An 18,259-nucleotide genomic window follows, 5' to 3' on the forward strand; every position below is an offset into this window, starting at 1 on the left:
CATTTAGCGGACACTCTTATCCAGAGCGATTTACAAGTCACTGCAAGTGTAGTAGGAACAACAACCACATAACATAGTAATTGTAGTTATACACCCTTCTTTGAAATAGCCGCAATCAGTAGAACCAGTGCCAGGAAGAAAAACAAATGTGGATGTGAGTGCAAGAAAGACAGCAGCAGCACCACCACCTCTGAATGACTCCACCACCCCATCAGAGTCCACACCCTATACTCCTGTAACTCTGCAAAATGTCCAATAGGGCACCCTATCCCCTTTATAGTGCACTACTTTTGACCAGGGTCATAGTGCACTATGTAGGGAATAGGTTGCCATGTGGGATGCACAGTCTCACACAGCCCTCAAGGTCACAGTAGACCCAGGCTATTAATAGCCACCAAGGGTTACACAGCAACTACCAATCCAATACCATGTGTGGTATTGAAGAGTTGGCAACAATAATGGAAACTAATATTGATTGGTTGGGTGGAGAGAGGTGTGGATTTCAGGCTGGTCAACATGTAGAGGATGGATGAAGCCTTGAGGGCAAGTGAACGTATATAGTACAGCATGACTGTTGCACGTCAATAACTGGTAAGTATGTAAGCCTTATCCAAGTCAGAATGGCCCATAGGGCAGGCACCTATCTTCTGCTTCTGTAGCTTGATGTACTCCCCCAGGGCAGGATGCTAACAGGTAGAGGCAATACACACCAGTAGTGACCATTCGGGACTTGTCCTCCTCATCAGCAACTTCCTCCTCCTCCACATTCCTTCCTGGGAAGAAGAATCCCATCATCCTTTTGAAGAACTGGTACATGAGCTGGATGGTGAGAGGAACCACGTTCACCTGGTGACACAAACACATTACAACAGAGAAACACTATCTACCTGTATGCTCCCAATGCTTTCATAATTAAAAATGTTATGAACACATTAAGACATCTCTAATGTTATGATCACATATGTTATGAGATCTTCAATGTTATGATCAAACAGGTTAACACATCTCTAGTGTTATGATCACATGCTTCCTCCTCACCTCAAAGTGCTCCTTGACTGAGATGCCTCCCACTGGGGGGCGGACCTTACTGAAGATGCGCAGGGCAAACTGACGGCCAGACTGACACGGGCTCTGAGGACGCAACACCACCTAGGAGACAGGTTTCATTAAGTTAAAAGTCACAACACAGAGGCTGCATCCCAAATGGCCTCAAAAGTAGTGCACTATATAGGGAATACGGTGTCAATCAGGACGCAGACAAAATAACCACTGGAATAATGCCATGCTCCTAACTGCTGATTCATGAAGCAACCCAAAAATATATTTCATGTCATTTAGGAAACCAATTTAATTCAGAATACAGCATATTCTGTAAAGACAATAAAATGAATCTGAAATGTCTCCATACAGCATGAATGGTGAGCAGGAGGATAAATGAATCATTTCATGGATTTTTCCTCCCATATGAACAGGAAAACATTTGGAAAACAAACCTGACTTACACAGCTACGTAAGACATGGTACCGTAAAACATTCAGATGACGGTGCAAATGCAGTGAGGAGCACGCAATAAGAGGAAGGACTGGAGATGGGCATTGGAATGACCCAGTCCCATGGTGGACATGCAATGTTGAATAACAAAGGATACGTCCCAAATGGTACCCTATTCCATGAATAATGGACTACTATTAACCAAGGCCCATAGGCCTCTGGTCAAAAATAGTGGACTATGTAGGGAATAGGGTGCCATTTGGGACATATACATTATATTCTGAGAGGGATTTCCGTGATGCTGACTGGATAAGCATGATGGTGTCAACAACAGTGACATGAACACCCAGTTACTGTACCAGCACCATACATACCCTCACATGCTGCACATAGGAAACCAAGTAGAGAGTTATCAACACAAGCAAACACTGCTTTAGGAGGGCTTTGTGAGCACATTTTGGGTGCAATAGGACCTGGAATCATTGGATCAGTAACAGCAGGAGATGGAAACTTCTTGTTTCTGACAAAAGACTGAAAAACTCAACAAAAAGGCTTGTACTATAAGAGATCCCTTTCAGATGCAATATTTGTAAGCTTCACAGGTTCATAGCGCCACCGGTTGTAAAAATGAGCTGTTGACTGCCCTTACCAAAGAAAAGGTCAGAGATAAGCATAATTTCCTGACCTTGTATGCAGCGTTGGGGAGCAGGTTGTTCATGGTGAACCAGCCCAGTTCCAGGAGATGCTCTGCTGTGTCATCGGACTTGTTCAGCTGTGGAAGGAGACAGTTTTAACAGATGTTTAGCATCAACATCAGGGCCCGCATTCATAAAGTGTCTCAGAGTACTAATCTAGGATCAGGTATCCCTTGTCCATATTTTATTATCTAAAAGACTAAACGGATCCTATTTCAGCACTCCTAATATGAGACTTTTTGTGAATATGAGCCCAGCTCTCTAGCCAAAGCACAGTATCAAAAGAGTTATGGTCATCTCCTTGTTAGGACAGAGCAGCGGTGTCCTCCCTGCCCCCTGCTCACCTTGCTGTACATGAACCTCTGCAGCTCCAGCTCAGCGATGCCCAGCTGTCCATCCTCCTCAGTGAGACACCAACGGGCCTGGGCAAAGCAGATCTCTGTCCTGCGAACCACACTCACGTCCTCCGGCGGCTTACGCAGCTCCAGCTTATTGGTCCTCTGCAGCTGGAAGTCTTTAAAACATCTGGGAGCAGAGAGTGACATGCAGGGAAGAACACAGGAGAGGATGAGTCAGTATTCTCAGGAAGTATCTCAGAACTTCCCATGGCTGGCCGAGTAGTTTTCCTAGGCATTGAAAAGATGGTGTGGTGAAAGTGTTCGGTAGTTTGACTTGGCATTGAATGGTGTGTCTGTGGCGGTGTTGGGCTGACCTGATGAGGATGTTGAGCTCCTCACTCTTCATCTGCATGTCAGTCTTCTCCTGATTGAGCTGGTTCTGAAGCCTCACGTTGATCTCTGACAGCTCATCTCCTCTCAGATCCTCAGGCTGGGCCTGGAGGGGTCACACCACACAGGTGAAATATACTCAAGTAGATATTTCAGTGCTTTGGGGTTCGTAACTCAGGGATGTGTTTTAATCCCTCTCAAGATTATAATTGGATGAAGTAAACTAGGAATTACCTTCACCTTGGGTTTTCACCTCACAAGTAACAGTGCTGAAATCAGCCATTGCCTCGCCACACAGGGCCTATGAGAAGAGTGTGAGTCAGTCCGTCCAATGGCTCACCCTGATATTGGAGTAGATCTGTTTCTCCAGGCGTCTGATCTGGGCCACGTGCTGCCTTACGGCCTCCTGCAGGTGTAGAATGCTGCTGCGCTGCTCCTCTGGGTTACTGGAGATCTCCAGCTGGAAACGCACACGCTGCTTCTTCTCACTGTGCTCCTGAGGACAGAGCCCACACACAACATGGTCAGAGGGTAGGACACGAGGCATCCCAAATGGCGCTATTCTCTCTTTTGCCTATTTAGAACCCTGGTCAAAAGTAATGCACTACATAGGGAATATCATGCCATTTGGGACGCATAAGGGACTAGTACAGTGCAGACACCTCAGCTATCATACAGTAGGGGTGAATCCGAACTTCCACTCAAGTACAATTTTCACTTAGTCTCCCACTGAACTCAGTACATGACTAAGTGAAAATTCGACTTAAGTAGAAGTTAGTAATTGCCCCGTATACAGTTGCATATGCTATAGGACAAAACATTGCCTAGTCAGATGTTGAGGCATCTCGTTACCTTGCGTTTGGGCTCAACGTGCAGCAGTAGGTTGTTAACGATGTCCAGGATCATAGCATACTGCACAGGGTTGGTGGAGATCTCCAGGTCATGATGAATGAGGGTGAAGGTGTCCACAGCCCCTGATAGTGAAGTGGGGGGAAAGACACCAAGTCGAAAGGCTCAAGCCTTTACACTGAATAACACTACAGCAACATTGTCAGCATGTTCTGACACTGTATTTGAGGATGTCGGCTGCCTCACAGAATTAAATGGAACATAATGGACTTTGGCATCCAAAAAACAGGATTCAATTCAGGAAAAAGTTCATGCTAGAAACTGCTAAAAAAAATAATTGTGAAATATTGTATCAAATGTTGTATAAAATAGTGCATATATGAGCTCTATGGGGTGCTTTACCAGCTTGCTTTTTCAGCAGGTCTTCCTTCTCGTTGCGGCGTATCTCTGGAGGTTTGATCTGCGTGGCCAGCTCAGGGTCGATGTCGTGGCTGTAGCCGATGTAGTACATGCGACAGCTGCAACGAGAGATGATACGCTGGACCTGCTGAGTGTCATTCACCTGGGCCGGCTGGTTCCAGTCTGGATTCAAAGAGAACAGAGAGGAAGTGTTACATTTACCTTGACACATAAGTTAAAGGGTGAATATACCATTTAAAAAAGTCACAAAAGTGCCACGATGTTAACTACAGAACATAAACACTTTCAGTTTACAGATAGTGCATTCGGAAAGTATTTAAACCCCATGACTTTTTCCACATTTTGTTATGTTACAGCCTTGTTCTAAAATGGATTAAATCGATTTTTTCCCTCATCAATCTACACACAATACCAAAGCAAAAACAAGTTTTTAGAAATGTTAGCAACTTTATAAAAAAATAAAAATATCACATTTACATAAGTCTTCAGACCCTTTACTCAGTACTTTGTTGAAGAACCTTTGGCAGTGATTATAGCCTCAAGTCTTCTTAGGTATGACGCTACAAGCTTGGCACATCTGTATATGGGGAGTTTCTCCCATTCTTCTCAACCTCTGTCAAGTTGCATGGGGAGTGTTGCTGCACAGCTATTTTCAGGTCTCTCCAGAGATGTTCCTGTCGCTGAAAAACATCACCCACAGCATGATGCTGCCACCCCCATGCTTCACCATAGGGATGGTGCCAGGTTTCTTCCAGACGTGATGCTTGGCATTCAGGCCAATGAGTTCAATCTTGGTTTTATTAGACCAGAATCGTGTTTCTCATGGTTTGAGAGTCCTTTAAGTACCCTTTGGCAAACTCCAAGTGGGCTACCATGTGCCTTTTACTGAGGAATGGCTTCTGTCAGGCCAGTCTACCATAAAGGCCTAATTAGTGTACTGCAGAGATAGCTGTTCTTCTGGAAGTTTCTCCCATCTCCACAGAGGAACTCTGGAGCTCTGTCAAAGTGACCATCGGGTTCTGATTGCTGATTGCTCAGTTTGGCCGGGCAGCCAGCTCTAGGAAGAGTGTTGGTGGTTCCAAACTTCTTCCGTTTAAGAATGATGGAGGCCACTGTGTTCTGGGGGACCTTCAATGCTACAGACATTTTTTGGCACCCTTCCCCAGATCTGTGCCTCAAAACAATTTAATTTACCACAGGTGGACTCCAATCAAGTTGTAGAAACATCTCAAGGATGATCAATGGAAACAGGATGCACATGAGCTCAATTTTGAGTCTCATAGTAAAGGGTATGAATAGTTATGTTAATGGTATGTTTTTTTAATTTTAATTTTTTATAAATTTGCACAATAAAAAAATAAAATAAAAAACAACACCTTTTCTCTGTCATTATGGGGTATTGTGTGTAGATTGAGATATTTTTATTTAATCCATTTTAGAATAAGGCTGTAACGTAACAAAATGTGGACAACAAAATCAAGGTGTCTGAAAACTTTCCGAATGGTCTCTACGTAGACAATGGCATGGTGCTGGAGATAATAAAACATTATTATTATTATTTTTTTTAAATATGGAATTTCACTTTAAGGAAAGATTCACATCATAATGAGATTTTCAGCTTTGAAGGGCCAGGGTTTAAACATTTCATGAAGTAGAGTGTGTGCGAAGAGCAGCAGTACCTGTTGTGGTGCTGACCATGCCTCCAACAGCCTGGCCACTCTCCATCAGCTCCAGCACTGAGTCCAGGTGACGCTGCCTGTGCTCCTCAATGTTTTTCACCTGCAGACGCACCATGCACAACCAAGGCAAAGACACACGGTCAAAGCTGTGACAGCACCCTGAATCTGAAAGATACAAATATGCTCTCTACTATGCACCTACTATAAAAATACGTGCAACTTGGACTTGAGCCCATACACAACACATCATCTTTCAACGCTACAGATGATAATTTATGGTAGTTCTTGTTAAAGCTTTTGGGTGACCTGACCAAATTCACATGGAAAAGTGAGCGTTTTTGATCTGTCACTCATTGGAAGAAAGTCTAAGAAGTGGTAGATCTGTTATATGCGCGCCATTTCTATGCTTCCCTTTTCTTAAATTCTTAGAATTTTAGCAACCAGGAAATGGCGGAGTGATTTCTGGATAGTGCATCTTTAAGAGCCTGTTAATAATGTTTTCACTGGCCCACCTCAAGCCACAACTGCCAGTCCTCCTGCTCTGAGGGGTTGGGCTCCATGGTGGCAAAGTACTGCATGCCGTCAAGCAGACAGGTCCAGGTGGTCTTCTGCTTGAGGGTGTCGCTGTACCAGGCAGGGTGGTGCTCACACTGCAGCAGCTGAGCCTTGGCAGCAGACACCAGCACGCAGCCAGCTGTCTCTGTGCCACGCAGCATCATCTACAGACAAGACAGCAGAGCAGGATTATAACCTTGGGTCCTGTGAGCAAACATTGTTACATTTGGGGGCAAATAAAAGTGTGATTGGCCCACTGGGCTTTACAATCCTAATCTGATTTGCCATGAACCTAAACTCCCAGACTAGTTGTCAGTTGTACCTGACAGTTGACCAGCTCGATGAACCAGTTGCGGTTGTAGACGTCGTCTGTCTGGCAGGCAGCAATGCCACACAGTTGATCACTCACACCAGAGTCCTCCTCTGAGAACACCACAAACTTATCAGTCTCCTCAATCAGCTTCTGCAGCATGGACGTCCCTGCATAGTGAAGAGGAAGGAAGAGTTGAAGAAACAGTCAGTAAATTCTATTCAAAGATGCTTTATGTGGCCTGGCTGGCCTAGCAGTAATACTGCAGCCTCTAACATACATACACTACACGACCAAAAGTAGGTGGACACCTGCTCGTCAAACATCTAATTTCAAAATCATGGGCATTAATATGGAGTTGGTCTCCCCTTTGCTGCTATAATAGCCCCCACTCTTCTGGGAAGGCTTTCCACTAGATTGAAACATAGCTCTGGGACTTGTTTCCATCCAGCCACAAGAGCATTAGTGACGTTGCGCGATTAGGCCTACCTTGCAGTCGGCGTTCCAATTCATCCCATCTCTATGGGGTTGAGGTCAGAGCTCTGTACAGGCCAGCCATGTTCTTCCCACAACAATCTGAATGTAGCATTTCTGTATGGACCTCGCTTTGTGCACGGGTGAAACAGAAAAAGGGCCTTCCCTAAACAGTTGCCATAAAGTTGGACGCACAGAATCGTCTAGAATGTCATTGTATTCTATAGCGTTAATATTTCCCTTCACTGTAACTAAGGGGCCTAGACGGAACCATGAAAAACAACACCAGACCATTATTTCTCCTCCACCAAACTTTACAGTTGGCAGTATGCATTGGGGCAGGTAGCTTTCACCGAGCATCCGCCAAACCCAGATTCCACCGTTGGACTGCTAGATGGTGAAGCGTGATTCAGCACTCCAGAGAAAGCCTTTCCACTGCTCCAGAGTCCAATGGTGGCGAGCATTACACCACTCCAGCCAACGCTTGTCATTGTGCATGGTGATCTTAGGCTTTTGTTGCTCCTAGACCTTTCCACTTCACAATAACAGCACTTACAGTTGACTGGGGCAGCTCAAGCAGGATAGAAATCTGACAAACTGACTTATTGGAAAGATGGCATCCTATGACGGTGCCACGTTGAAAGTCGCCGAGCTCTCAGTAAGGGCAATCTATTGCCAATGTTTGTCTATGGAGATTGCATGGCAGTGTGCTCAATTTTATACACCTGTCAGCAACGTGTGTGGCTGAAATCGTCAAATCCAATCATTTGAAGGGGTGTCCACATACTTTTGTATATACTGTATAGTGTATCTACAGTGTTGACATGGGTTGGAAACCGGCCTAGTGGCCTTTGACACATCATCCCTCTTTCTTTCCCCACTGTCATCCTCGATCACTATCTGTTCAACACAATCTGAAAAGACTTTCAAAATATATATTTAAAAAGAAAATACCATCAAATACCATCAACTTAGGCTGCACGTCTCCTACCTTCGTGCTGGCTCTTCTCAGGGCGGCTGGTGCTGGGCATGGTTGGGGTGGAGGGGGCCGTGCTGGGGCCGCCGGAGTAGTTGGACAAAGAGCGCTTGAGCTTCTTGGCAGCTTGCAGTGTAGCGTCTATCCTCAGGCCCTTCAGAGCCTCTGTGGAGAGGTTCCTCTTGAGAACGGCTGCCTTCTTGTAGCCGTCGTACAGACCGAACGCTATGTTCCTGTTAGTGGTGGTCCAAGAGGCTCGCAGGTCAACCAGGCACAGCTTGTGGGTGTAGGGGGCATTTGCCTCATCTTTTGGGTTCCCCTCCTGTCACAATGAGAAACACCATCATTACAATTCAGGTTTTTACAAGATATCTAGCTTCACCTTTTGACTGGAGAACTACAAATGAAGGGTTGAAACAGAACCAGAACAAATATAATTAATTTAAACCTGACGACAATGGTTAAGAAGCTACTGTGTGCGTCCCAACTTGCGCCCTCTTGGCCCTGGTCAAAAGTAGTCAATGACATAGGGAATAGGGTGCAAATGGAGACACAGCCTGTGCAATCAACTTTGGGGTGTCTACCATGCCCTCCCCATCAGTTGCGGTTCGAGCTTGTGTGGCTTCCTAGGCGAACCCCCCCATAACATTTAAAACTATATAAATATATACCAAAATAAGACTCATAAATATCAAAAAGTAACTAAGACAAATAGAAACAAATTGTAGTATATAAACACAAATAAAAGAGAATCAAATTACACCATTACCCTATTGCTAACAAAAGACACAAATAGAACACACTTAAAGAGAACATGATTATTACACTATTGCACTTCAAACAACACTAAATTGCTCAACTAATTGCATTACTAATTGCATTAGTACTGTACAAAGTTAGAGGTGCGCTATTTGATAAGATTCCCCGTTCCACTTACTCGGGCATCCAGCAGGGAGACCTGAGGTCAACCTACCCCCCCCTCCCCATATCGTACTTCTGAATTGGAGACGTTCCCAGGCAGTAGCCTGCCTAGCTCACAAACTGGAATCAGGGCGCCCACTCCGACAAGGATAATTGACCCACAGTCCCACACGGTGACATGACATCATTGACGTGACGTGCAAAAGAGCGATAGAAAACCGATCGCGCAAATGTCACCATTCCAAATGTGTTTTTTGTTGTTGTGCGGGTGCCCTGTGACACCCCCGGCAAGATGCCGCCTATACCTAAATCCGCTACTGCTCCCCATCGTCTTACCTCCTCCATACGGTTGCTCTGGCGCTGGTAACTGAGGGAGGACAGGCCGAGCAGGTGGGTTTTCTTCACCTGGGCGTTGATCTGGTGGTCAGCCGTCTCGTCCCAGGTGGAGGCCATGAGGTGCACCGTCATCAGGGACAGCTCTGACACCATCTGGGTCACGTTCCACTCAGATATCAGCCTCCTCATCACCGTGCCCGCTGAGAGAACAGACAGACAACACGCACACAAAATTGAGTTAGACCAACAGACAGGCTGCTCAACAACTCAACAGCTCAACAGCTCAACAAGTCTCAAATTATACCCAATTGCACATATAGTGCACTACAGTATATGGAAATAGGGTGTCATTTGAGAAGCACACATTCAAATAAAAACCAATTAGACCATTGCTTGAGTGTGTAAATAGCTTGTGGCATTTCTATGCCCGTGTTGTGCCCTCTCTTCTTACCCTGTGGGATGAGTCTCTGAGCCCCTCTGGTGAAGACGTGGCCTTTGCTGCACTCCACCTGGATGCCCCTCTGCTGAGCGAAGGAGGCCCAGTAATGCACCTGGGGAGGAGACAAAGTCAAATCTCAAATGTTAGCGCTCATTGGAGGTAACAAGACCATGCAACGGACAGCGCGCTCTGAAAACATGGAATCAGTAAAAATAGAACATATAAGAAGGTCTTTAAAAATGGCAATTTTATCCTATATTGACAAAGATTTGTCTGCTTTGTTCTTTGGATGTAGGCTGAACATAAGCAGTGAGTGTATGAGTCCCAAATAGCACCCTATTCCCTATATAGTGCACTACTACTGGTAAAAAGCATTGCACTATAAAGGGAATAGGGAGCCATTTGGGACGCGTTGCATAGTGTTGGTGATTTACTCACTTGTAGTTGAGGAAAGGCTGCTGTATAGGACATCTGTTTGTAGTGCTGGCCCAGCTTCTTTCGGATGGGTCTGAGGCTGTGGAAGAGCTTGCCTCTGCAGATGGGTCTGGAAACGCTGGTCCAGGTGGCCCAGAAATTCTGCATCCAGCGCAGGGTACTGCTGTACAGGAGGATTCTGGGCTGGCACGGCTCTGAGAGAGAGAAACAAATGCCTTCAATAAACAGACAGTCAACATTAGAGCTAATGATTTAAAGATGAATAACAAAACATTATCGCATGCAAGCTAAATACAGAGACTTGATTTGACAAGCGTTCACGGTATCCCAAATGACACCCTATTACCTAAATGACTTACTTGACTGAGAGCGTGACTCATGGAAACTATGGGCACTGATCATAATTAGTGCATTATATAGGGAATAGGGTGCCATTTGGGATGCAACCTCTGTGGAGAAGTCCTCAGTGAACCTGGAAAAAAGCCAAGCCACACAGCTATCACAAGGTAACTGCTCAACCGCCTCACCGGTGCCACAGTGTTGGTTGAGGTCCATGGTGATGGAGAGGTTGAGGTTCTCTGAGCGGAAGGCTCTGAAGGAGTCGTGAGGTTGTCCTGATGTCACATCAGCTACATTCTCTGCACAGCAGAGCATTACAGCGTGATGGTCATGGGGGTTGCCATGACAAAGCCACTGGAGGTCAAGGGTCATGCACAGATTTGGCAGGTGCAGGAAACAGATGTCATCATACCTGAGAACAAGAAATATATATTTTTAATCAAATTATGAACAATTTCATGAAACATAAAAATCTAAACGTTTCACAGGTGAAGCCGGTTGCAGAATTTCTGATATTTGAAAGCCAGATTTCAGTCTGCCACCTACTTGGAGGCTGTCCTGACGTTGACATCCATGTCACCTTTGAAGACAAACTGCCCAGGATTCCACTCGTAGTTGACTTTGTTCCATTCCCAGTGCATGTTCTCTGTAGTGTTATAGGGGTCCTACAAAAGACCAAAATGATGTCAAACAATTGCAGATAATCCTAATTCTCAGGCCAACACAAGAGGCAGTAAGTGGCTAAGAAGTGTTGCTCAGACTCCGTGTTTTAACCTCCGTGGCCAGCTGATGGAGGTTGGCCTGTTCTATGTCCATGATCCAGCGTCCATGTACCAGCAGGCGACTCTTGTCCCACCAGGCCAGAGGAGGGGAGGGGTCAACCGTGGGTTTGGTCAGCAGATCAACCACCTGGCCAATCAGGGTCCAAGCTGGGTCCCAGCAAGGCCCCCACACTATAGTGTACAAGGATATATTGGCTGCATGGAGAGAAGAGGAGATGGGAAAATAATAGTTAAGAGTTGAATTTGCACAACTGCCAGTATATGTTTAGAGATTAGATGACACTACATCAAACAAATTCATACAAAGTTATGTGATCGTCCGCTGTGTGTCTATTGCCTATTGTTGAAAATAAATATAAATCACCACAAAAAAATGATTGTGCTTCATTGAAACACTTTACTTACATTTAAAATCGCAGTAGAACTTGAGTGGTGGCATGTTCCTGTGGACGGTTATGTCGCCCCATGGCTGGCCAAGTGGCACAGTCTGCCTTCGGCGAGCCCGGCCCTGCCCGTCCTGCTCTGTCCCGATCAAGCGGCCTGACAGCTCCCAGTCCCGGATCTCAAACAAGTAACGAGGATAGTCCCGGATTCTCACTGTCACAGGGAGAGAAATAATAAAACATGATATATGTATCACCTCTTCACTGTTGACGTTGAGACTGGTGTTTTGCGGGTACTATTTATTGAAGCTGCCAGCTGAGGACTTGTGAGGGGGCTGTTTCTCAAACTAGACACGAATGTACTTGTCCGTATGCTCAGTTGTGCACCAGGGCCACCCACTCCTCTTTCTATTCTGGTTAGAGCCAGTTCGCGCTGTTCTGTGAAGGGAATAGTACACAGCGTTGTACGAGATCTTCAGATTCTTGGCCATTTTGAGCATGGAATAGCCTTCATTTCTCAGAACAAGAATAGACTGATGAGTTTCAGACTAAAGTTATTTGCTTCTGGCCATTTTGAGCCTGTACTCGAACCCTCAAATGCTGATGCTCCAGATACTCAACTAGTCTAAAGAAGGCCAGTTTTATTCTTTAATCAGAACAACAGTTTTCAGCTGTGCTAACATAATTGCAAAAGGGGTTTCTAATGATCAATTAGCCTTTTTAAAATGACAAAATTGGATTAGCAAACACAATGTGCCATTGGAACACAGGAGTGATGGATGCTGATAATGGGCCTCTGTAGATTATCCATAAATTAATCTTATATATATATATATATATATATATTTAAAAAAAAAATCACCCATTTCCAGCTACAATAGTAATTTACAACATTAACAATGTCTACACTGTATTTCTGATCAATTTGATGCTATTTTAAAATGGACAAAGAAAGCTGCTATTCTTTCAAAAACAAGGACATTTCTAAGTGACCCCAAACTTTTGAACGGTAGTGTGTGTATATACAAAAATAGTAACAATATTAATAATTAACGTATGAAACAATGGTCAAATGTAGTGCACTATAAAAAGCAATAGAGTGCCATTTGGGACGCACACCCATCATTCACCTAGGAAGGCAGTGAGGTTGAACGTGACTGCCCGGCACCACTGGACCACCAGGGGGAGCCCGTCTCTGGGGAAGGGGCTGACTCCGTCGATGTCCCTCAGATGCTCGCGGACGCGCTCCGGCCCATGGAAGGACTGGTCGGCCAGGGACACCAGCTCCAAGTCGGACACCGTCCAGGTCAGCAGAGACTTCCTCATGGGCGTGTTGGAGTAGAGGCGACGGGAGCGCTGGATGTAGATCTCTATGTGTTTGCGCTCTAGCGACGTATACAGCTCTTCTATCTTCCTGGCAGGCAGCAGTTCTCCGTGCTGCTTCCGTAGGTCAGCCACCTTCTTGTCCAGCAGCTGGAGCCTCTTGGAGCTCTCCTTGCTCTCATCCTTCATCAGCTCATAGTTGTCCCTCAGCTTGATCTCGAAAACGTCATCCAGGAAGACGAAAGAGAACTGGCTGATCTTGAAGACCAGGTCTGGGGGCAGGCGCTGGGGGCCTGGGTTCTGACCAGGGCTGCTGTGCAAGGACTTGAGCCACTTCTGAACGCTGATGAACTTGTCAAAGGTGTTGGAGAAGTTGTACTGGTAGGGGAACTCCACAGCCAGGCAGGGGCAGGTGACCACCCAGGCACGGTTGTGTCGGGTGGAGAGGAAGGGAAAGAGGTGGCGTTGGTCCAGGGCCTGATCAGGGTGCATCTGGACCTCCAGGCCCTTGAAGGAGAATATGTCGTTGCCGTCAAAGTTGAGAAACATGTGTGGAGAGCGGACGTTCATGGAGCCGGAGTGAGTGGAGAGGGACAGGGCGTCTGAGTGCAGCAGGAGGTAGTTGTGCTCTGTCACCTGGGCTGTGAAGCGGGTTCTGCCCAGTTCTACACGCACAGACAGGTCCTTGACCGTACTGTGGGCTGGAGAAGTCTTAGTAGATCCACTCTCTGGAGGATCTGCTAAACTCTTGTCATTTCTTCTCTCTGTAAGGCCTAGAGAATCACACAGAGTATCCCAGCAACCCTGGCTCTCTGTCACGTGGTGATATAAAAACATGTGGTCTGATGGCGTCCACTGTACTGCCAGCTCCTCTTCACACTGGACCTGCACAAGGGAAGAAGACAAGGCATGTGAACTTATCTGAATAACACCGTCAATCAGGAAGAAGGAATAGGCCTGATTGACTGACGGTAGGAAGAGTAACTGTAAGCTACCTCCACGTTCCCGGTGGCGACGTGGTAGCAGATGGCCAGGGTGGAGAGGCTGAGGACAGGGTTGGGGGTTTGGGCTGAGGGACAGCAGGGCTCCATGGTCTCTGTGAGAGCCTTCACTACACATAGACGTACACCCTGGACAGACAATGTGGAGCTTTCCGCCGAGCCTTGGGCCTTCACTTTGTCCACCCGCAAAGACACAGCTCCTAACACAAAACAGGAGCCAATTACCATACAGAATGTAGGCCTAGCTGGAGATGGAGATTAAGGGTCCATCCAAAATGGCACCCTATATAGTGCACTAATTATGACCAGGGGCCATAATATGCCGTTTGGGACGCATCCCTAAATAACACTTCCCATTTAACTTACCTGCTACATTAGAGAGTGTGAACACATTGACATCCTCCAGGTTACACTCAATCTTAAAATAAAAGGCGCCCTGACTGGGGGAGGTTGTCCCATCAACAAGGGCAGAAACAGGCACCACATCTGGCTGCTCTGAGGCCTCACGCTTCCTGCCATTGGCCAGGTTACAGAGGGCCAATAGGCGGGACAGGCACAAGGCACAGGTCTCGGACACCTCCAGCTGTAGTCCCTTCAGATTGGACTCCACACTCACACTCTCAGAATGACTACTGGACTCACTCTGGGGCTTGTTGAAGCTCCCCTGGGGAGACAGAGACAGCAAATATAAATAACGGCTGGTGTAGTATTGGTCAAATACTAATCAGGGCTGTGATCATCAGGTCAACACAGTAAATTAGGGAAAGTATGTTATTAGCTTAGAGGTAGGTCAATTTCAATGATCTATGAATAGACGGTAATTTCAGAAAAGTAGGATTTCCTGTAGCCTGACTTTGATTTTCTTCATCACAACATTGGAACTGAGGAAAAACCACAGGGAGTAGTAGTGAGTAACCCTAAATAGTTAATGCCTACCTTGTTGTATGCCTGCGTTACCTGCAGTGTAAGGGAGTCCAGGATGAGGGCTTCCCCCCACACATGTTTGCCAGGGGGGTGGGGGGCCTGCTGGATGTGGGACCCCTGGCCTACCCTCCACCAGAAGTGGTCCAGGGACAGAGCGAGGCGGCGGTGAACATTCTGGAACTTGAGGCTCTCTGCGTTTGTACTGATGTCCAGGAGGTGCTGCATCTCTACATTATACATGACATATTCAGATCTACTGAAGATCACAAATCACATTACTATATTTTGGGATGCAATTTTAACTCAACTCACTATGTGTAGGTGTGTGATGATTCCCGTGGTGTAAAAGGATATTGCATTTAATTCCCATATTTTCAGGGATAAAGTAATTGTAGTTAATGTGTTACAGACTGACAAAAGCTGACTGCCTTACAAAAACACTTCTGATGACTTATCTAATCTATCAGGGCCGTATGTTTGGAAAAGGTTGATTCAACAGCACGCCAAGTACCATGATTAATCTCTTGAAACCGCTGCAATGTTGAACGCAGAATGAACTGAAGAAAAACACCCACTGCTCTCCATTAGCATTCCTGTCATTCCTCTCCAGGCAAGACTAAACTTTGTGTTCCCACAACAACATGCTTGACCTTTAATGTAATGGGAGTAAATCTTGACCATGGCCTGTGTGAGTATGTGTGTGGTGCTGTACCTGAGCTGACTGAGATGAAGCCCAGGGCAAAGGGAGGAGTGTCTCCCAGCTGGACAGAAACGTTGACATTGGACACAGAGGAGCTGATCATCACTGGGGCGTCCAGATGGGGGAAGTTCCTGTAGGACGGGAGGGTATGCAAATACTCCACTGGACTACACACCACAATACACCACCAGACACAACAGAAACATGAAGATGAAGACAGGAGAGGAGTGTTAGTTGATTTCAGGTGGGCTCAAAATCAAAAGAAATCATGCTTTCTGGCCAGGTTAGTAATATATGTTGGATATTGTCTTTACATCCGTTTGAAGCAATGAACTGATGTGCTTGACATTCTCCAGTCTGGTTTGTCAGTTGAAAATGCTCATACCTCTTTCTATGAGTTTCTTTCCTATGAATAAGCTGTTTCCATGGAAACAGGTCTAGCCAATGGGAGAACTCCTGGTGACGGTAGTGGATGATGCAGGTGTTGACTGTGACTGACCCTGAAATGTCCACTGATGTCACCTGGGGACATGAGTGGGAGATGAGCAAGAGACTTCAGATCAAACGGATTTCTTACAAAAGTTCAAATGTTAAGCATATTTACAAGGAGCTTTGATAATGAGGTGCAACTATGATAACTAGTAACCGTATCAATCAAATCCGAAGCACACCACTCACCTGCAGGACAGTCCTGAGGGTGTTAAGGCAAAGGATTCTCTGTCTGCTCTGGGAGAGGAGAAGCCCATCTGTTGACACACAAACAAAGAGTGGTTATTTTCCACCCTCCCAGACCCTCTCTTTCCCTTCTCTATGGCTACATCCCAAACGGCAACCTATTTCCTATATAGGGAATAGATTGACGTTTGTGATGCACATCTTTCTGGTGCCCAGTGTCCAGCTCTCCACTCACCCTCCAGAAGTAGCTCCAGGCTGCTCTGAGGGAAGCTCATCTCAGGGGTGAAGCTCCTGAGGGGCAGCTGCTCGTCCTCACGTCCGTATCCCACCTTCAGAGACTTTAGCGTCCAGTTCAAGTGTCTGGATGATTCAGATATACAGTCAGAGGAAAAAGAAAATTACATTGTGCCTTTTTTTTGGGGAATAACAAAAACACATGATTCATACTAACTCTGTGCCCTATGACTCACCTTTTCTGGCTGTGCATGGACAGGGTTATACTAGTATTCTCAAACTCCATGTTGACCTTCTGGGGCACCAGCTGATGAAACTGCTCCACTGCTTCAGTCTGGATATACTCGTCCTTTTCACATTCTAGAAGAAAATGACAACAGAGAAATGGTTGAGAATAATGCATTGCCGAATGTTTTTTTTATTTTATTTTTTACCTTTATTTAACTAGGCAAGTCAGTTAAGAACAAATTCTTATTTTCAATGACGGCCTAGGAAACAGTGAGTTAACTGCCTGTTCAGGGGCAGAACTCTAACCACAAGGCTACCCTGCCGCCCCAAAAATCACCTTACAACAGCCATACAATAACATCACATCTGCGTCTCACGACACACTTTTCCCTAAAGTAGTGGACTATGTAGGAAATAGGGTGCCATTGGGACACAACCCTTTGCACTTTCTCACCGTCTGCAGAGAGAGTGCACTCCAGAGGAGGAGGTGGAAGCAGTAGCTGGCTGAGGAACAGGCCCTCGTGCAGCTCAGCAAGCAGTGTTCTCACACACAGGGCCAGTCGGCCTGGACGCAGCTCTGGTAGGCTGACATCCCCAGACAGCACCAGGCTCAGGGACACCTCTGCCAGACATGTATCCTGCTGAGCAGTGATTTGGGACAATGCAGTGAAATACATTCTGTGGAGTAACACTTCTTTAAAATAGACCCACTTAAAAGATTGCTATGTTTACATGGGAAGAAACCCCACATACCAATCGACTGCTTTTAAGCACTTTACTGCTTAGCTGTCCAACAGAAAAGTCCCAGGCCAACCTGTTATGAAAGTTTGAGAAATTTTTATGAAGAATATGAAAATGTAAATAGTCAGGCTAAACTAAAAAGACTGATCTGTTTAGATGAAGTTAGTGTGTAGAGGTTTAATACCTTTTGCCCTGGTGGTCGAGCAGTAAGTCGATACTTGAGGTGGTCATGTACCATAAAGACTCTGACAGGGCTAGGTTTAGCACCATCACATTGATAGAGTCAATATGGAAAGACAGCAGCTGAGAGCAGAAAGACAGCAGCTGAGAGCACTGTTTTTCATTAATCATTTAATGAGTAAAATTTATATATAAACAGTTGTGTGTTTGTCCCTACCTGGGAGAGGAACCGCAGGGCTGCAGGGCTAAGGGGAACCTTCCCTGACTCTCCTCCATCACGGCTCTTAGGCGCCCGAGGTCTTAGAGGCTGCTGCAAGTCCACTCTCACTCTGGACTCGCCCACACACAAAGCCAGGCACCTCCTGAGAAAAAAAAAAAAAAAGAGTTCACAACCTTGTATTGTTAAATTATTCACAGGTCCTTTCCCTCAAAGGCCAAGAA

General features: G+C 45.9%; 1 protein-coding gene across 7 annotated transcripts in view; it reads right to left on the reverse strand.

Moving 5' to 3' along the window:
* Positions 1–18,259, reverse strand: part of LOC135546453 (bridge-like lipid transfer protein family member 2) — a 29,038-nt gene that overhangs the window by 4,004 nt on the left and 6,775 nt on the right. Inside the window, exons 4-35 of one of the 7 annotated variants that reach the window (XM_064974883.1) lie at positions 18,036–18,180; positions 17,823–17,941; positions 17,651–17,711; positions 17,352–17,535; positions 16,906–17,029; positions 16,671–16,795; positions 16,439–16,506; positions 16,146–16,282; positions 15,773–15,927; positions 15,094–15,287; positions 14,503–14,800; positions 14,131–14,336; positions 12,943–14,020; positions 11,835–12,026; positions 11,422–11,624; positions 11,194–11,312; positions 10,836–11,059; positions 10,312–10,502; positions 9,886–9,985; positions 9,435–9,634; positions 8,193–8,499; positions 6,740–6,897; positions 6,375–6,581; positions 5,863–5,962; positions 4,166–4,345; positions 3,767–3,888; positions 3,255–3,410; positions 2,899–3,020; positions 2,531–2,711; positions 2,177–2,263; positions 1,039–1,149; positions 711–846 (exon numbers count right to left, since the gene is read on the reverse strand). In XM_064974883.1, coding sequence (XP_064830955.1) covers positions 711–846; positions 1,039–1,149; positions 2,177–2,263; positions 2,531–2,711; positions 2,899–3,020; positions 3,255–3,410; positions 3,767–3,888; positions 4,166–4,345; positions 5,863–5,962; positions 6,375–6,581; positions 6,740–6,897; positions 8,193–8,499; positions 9,435–9,634; positions 9,886–9,985; positions 10,312–10,502; positions 10,836–11,059; positions 11,194–11,312; positions 11,422–11,624; positions 11,835–12,026; positions 12,943–14,020; positions 14,131–14,336; positions 14,503–14,800; positions 15,094–15,287; positions 15,773–15,927; positions 16,146–16,282; positions 16,439–16,506; positions 16,671–16,795; positions 16,906–17,029; positions 17,352–17,535; positions 17,651–17,711; positions 17,823–17,941; positions 18,036–18,180 — 5,990 coding nt within the window. Of the gene's footprint in view, positions 1–710; positions 847–1,038; positions 1,150–2,176; positions 2,264–2,530; positions 2,712–2,898; positions 3,021–3,254; positions 3,411–3,766; positions 3,889–4,165; positions 4,346–5,862; positions 5,963–6,374; positions 6,582–6,739; positions 6,898–8,192; positions 8,500–9,434; positions 9,635–9,885; positions 9,986–10,311; positions 10,503–10,835; positions 11,060–11,193; positions 11,313–11,421; positions 11,625–11,834; positions 12,027–12,942; positions 14,021–14,130; positions 14,337–14,502; positions 14,801–15,072; positions 15,288–15,772; positions 15,928–16,145; positions 16,283–16,438; positions 16,507–16,670; positions 16,796–16,905; positions 17,030–17,351; positions 17,539–17,650; positions 17,712–17,822; positions 17,942–18,035; positions 18,181–18,259 lie in introns of all 7 variants that reach the window. The other 6 variants (XM_064974881.1, XM_064974882.1, XM_064974880.1 and 3 more) reach the window with 6 other exon arrangements.

Source organism: Oncorhynchus masou, chromosome 9 (genome assembly GCF_036934945.1).
Source record: "Oncorhynchus masou masou isolate Uvic2021 chromosome 9, UVic_Omas_1.1, whole genome shotgun sequence".
NCBI classification, from domain to species: Eukaryota; Metazoa; Chordata; class Actinopteri; order Salmoniformes; family Salmonidae; genus Oncorhynchus; species Oncorhynchus masou.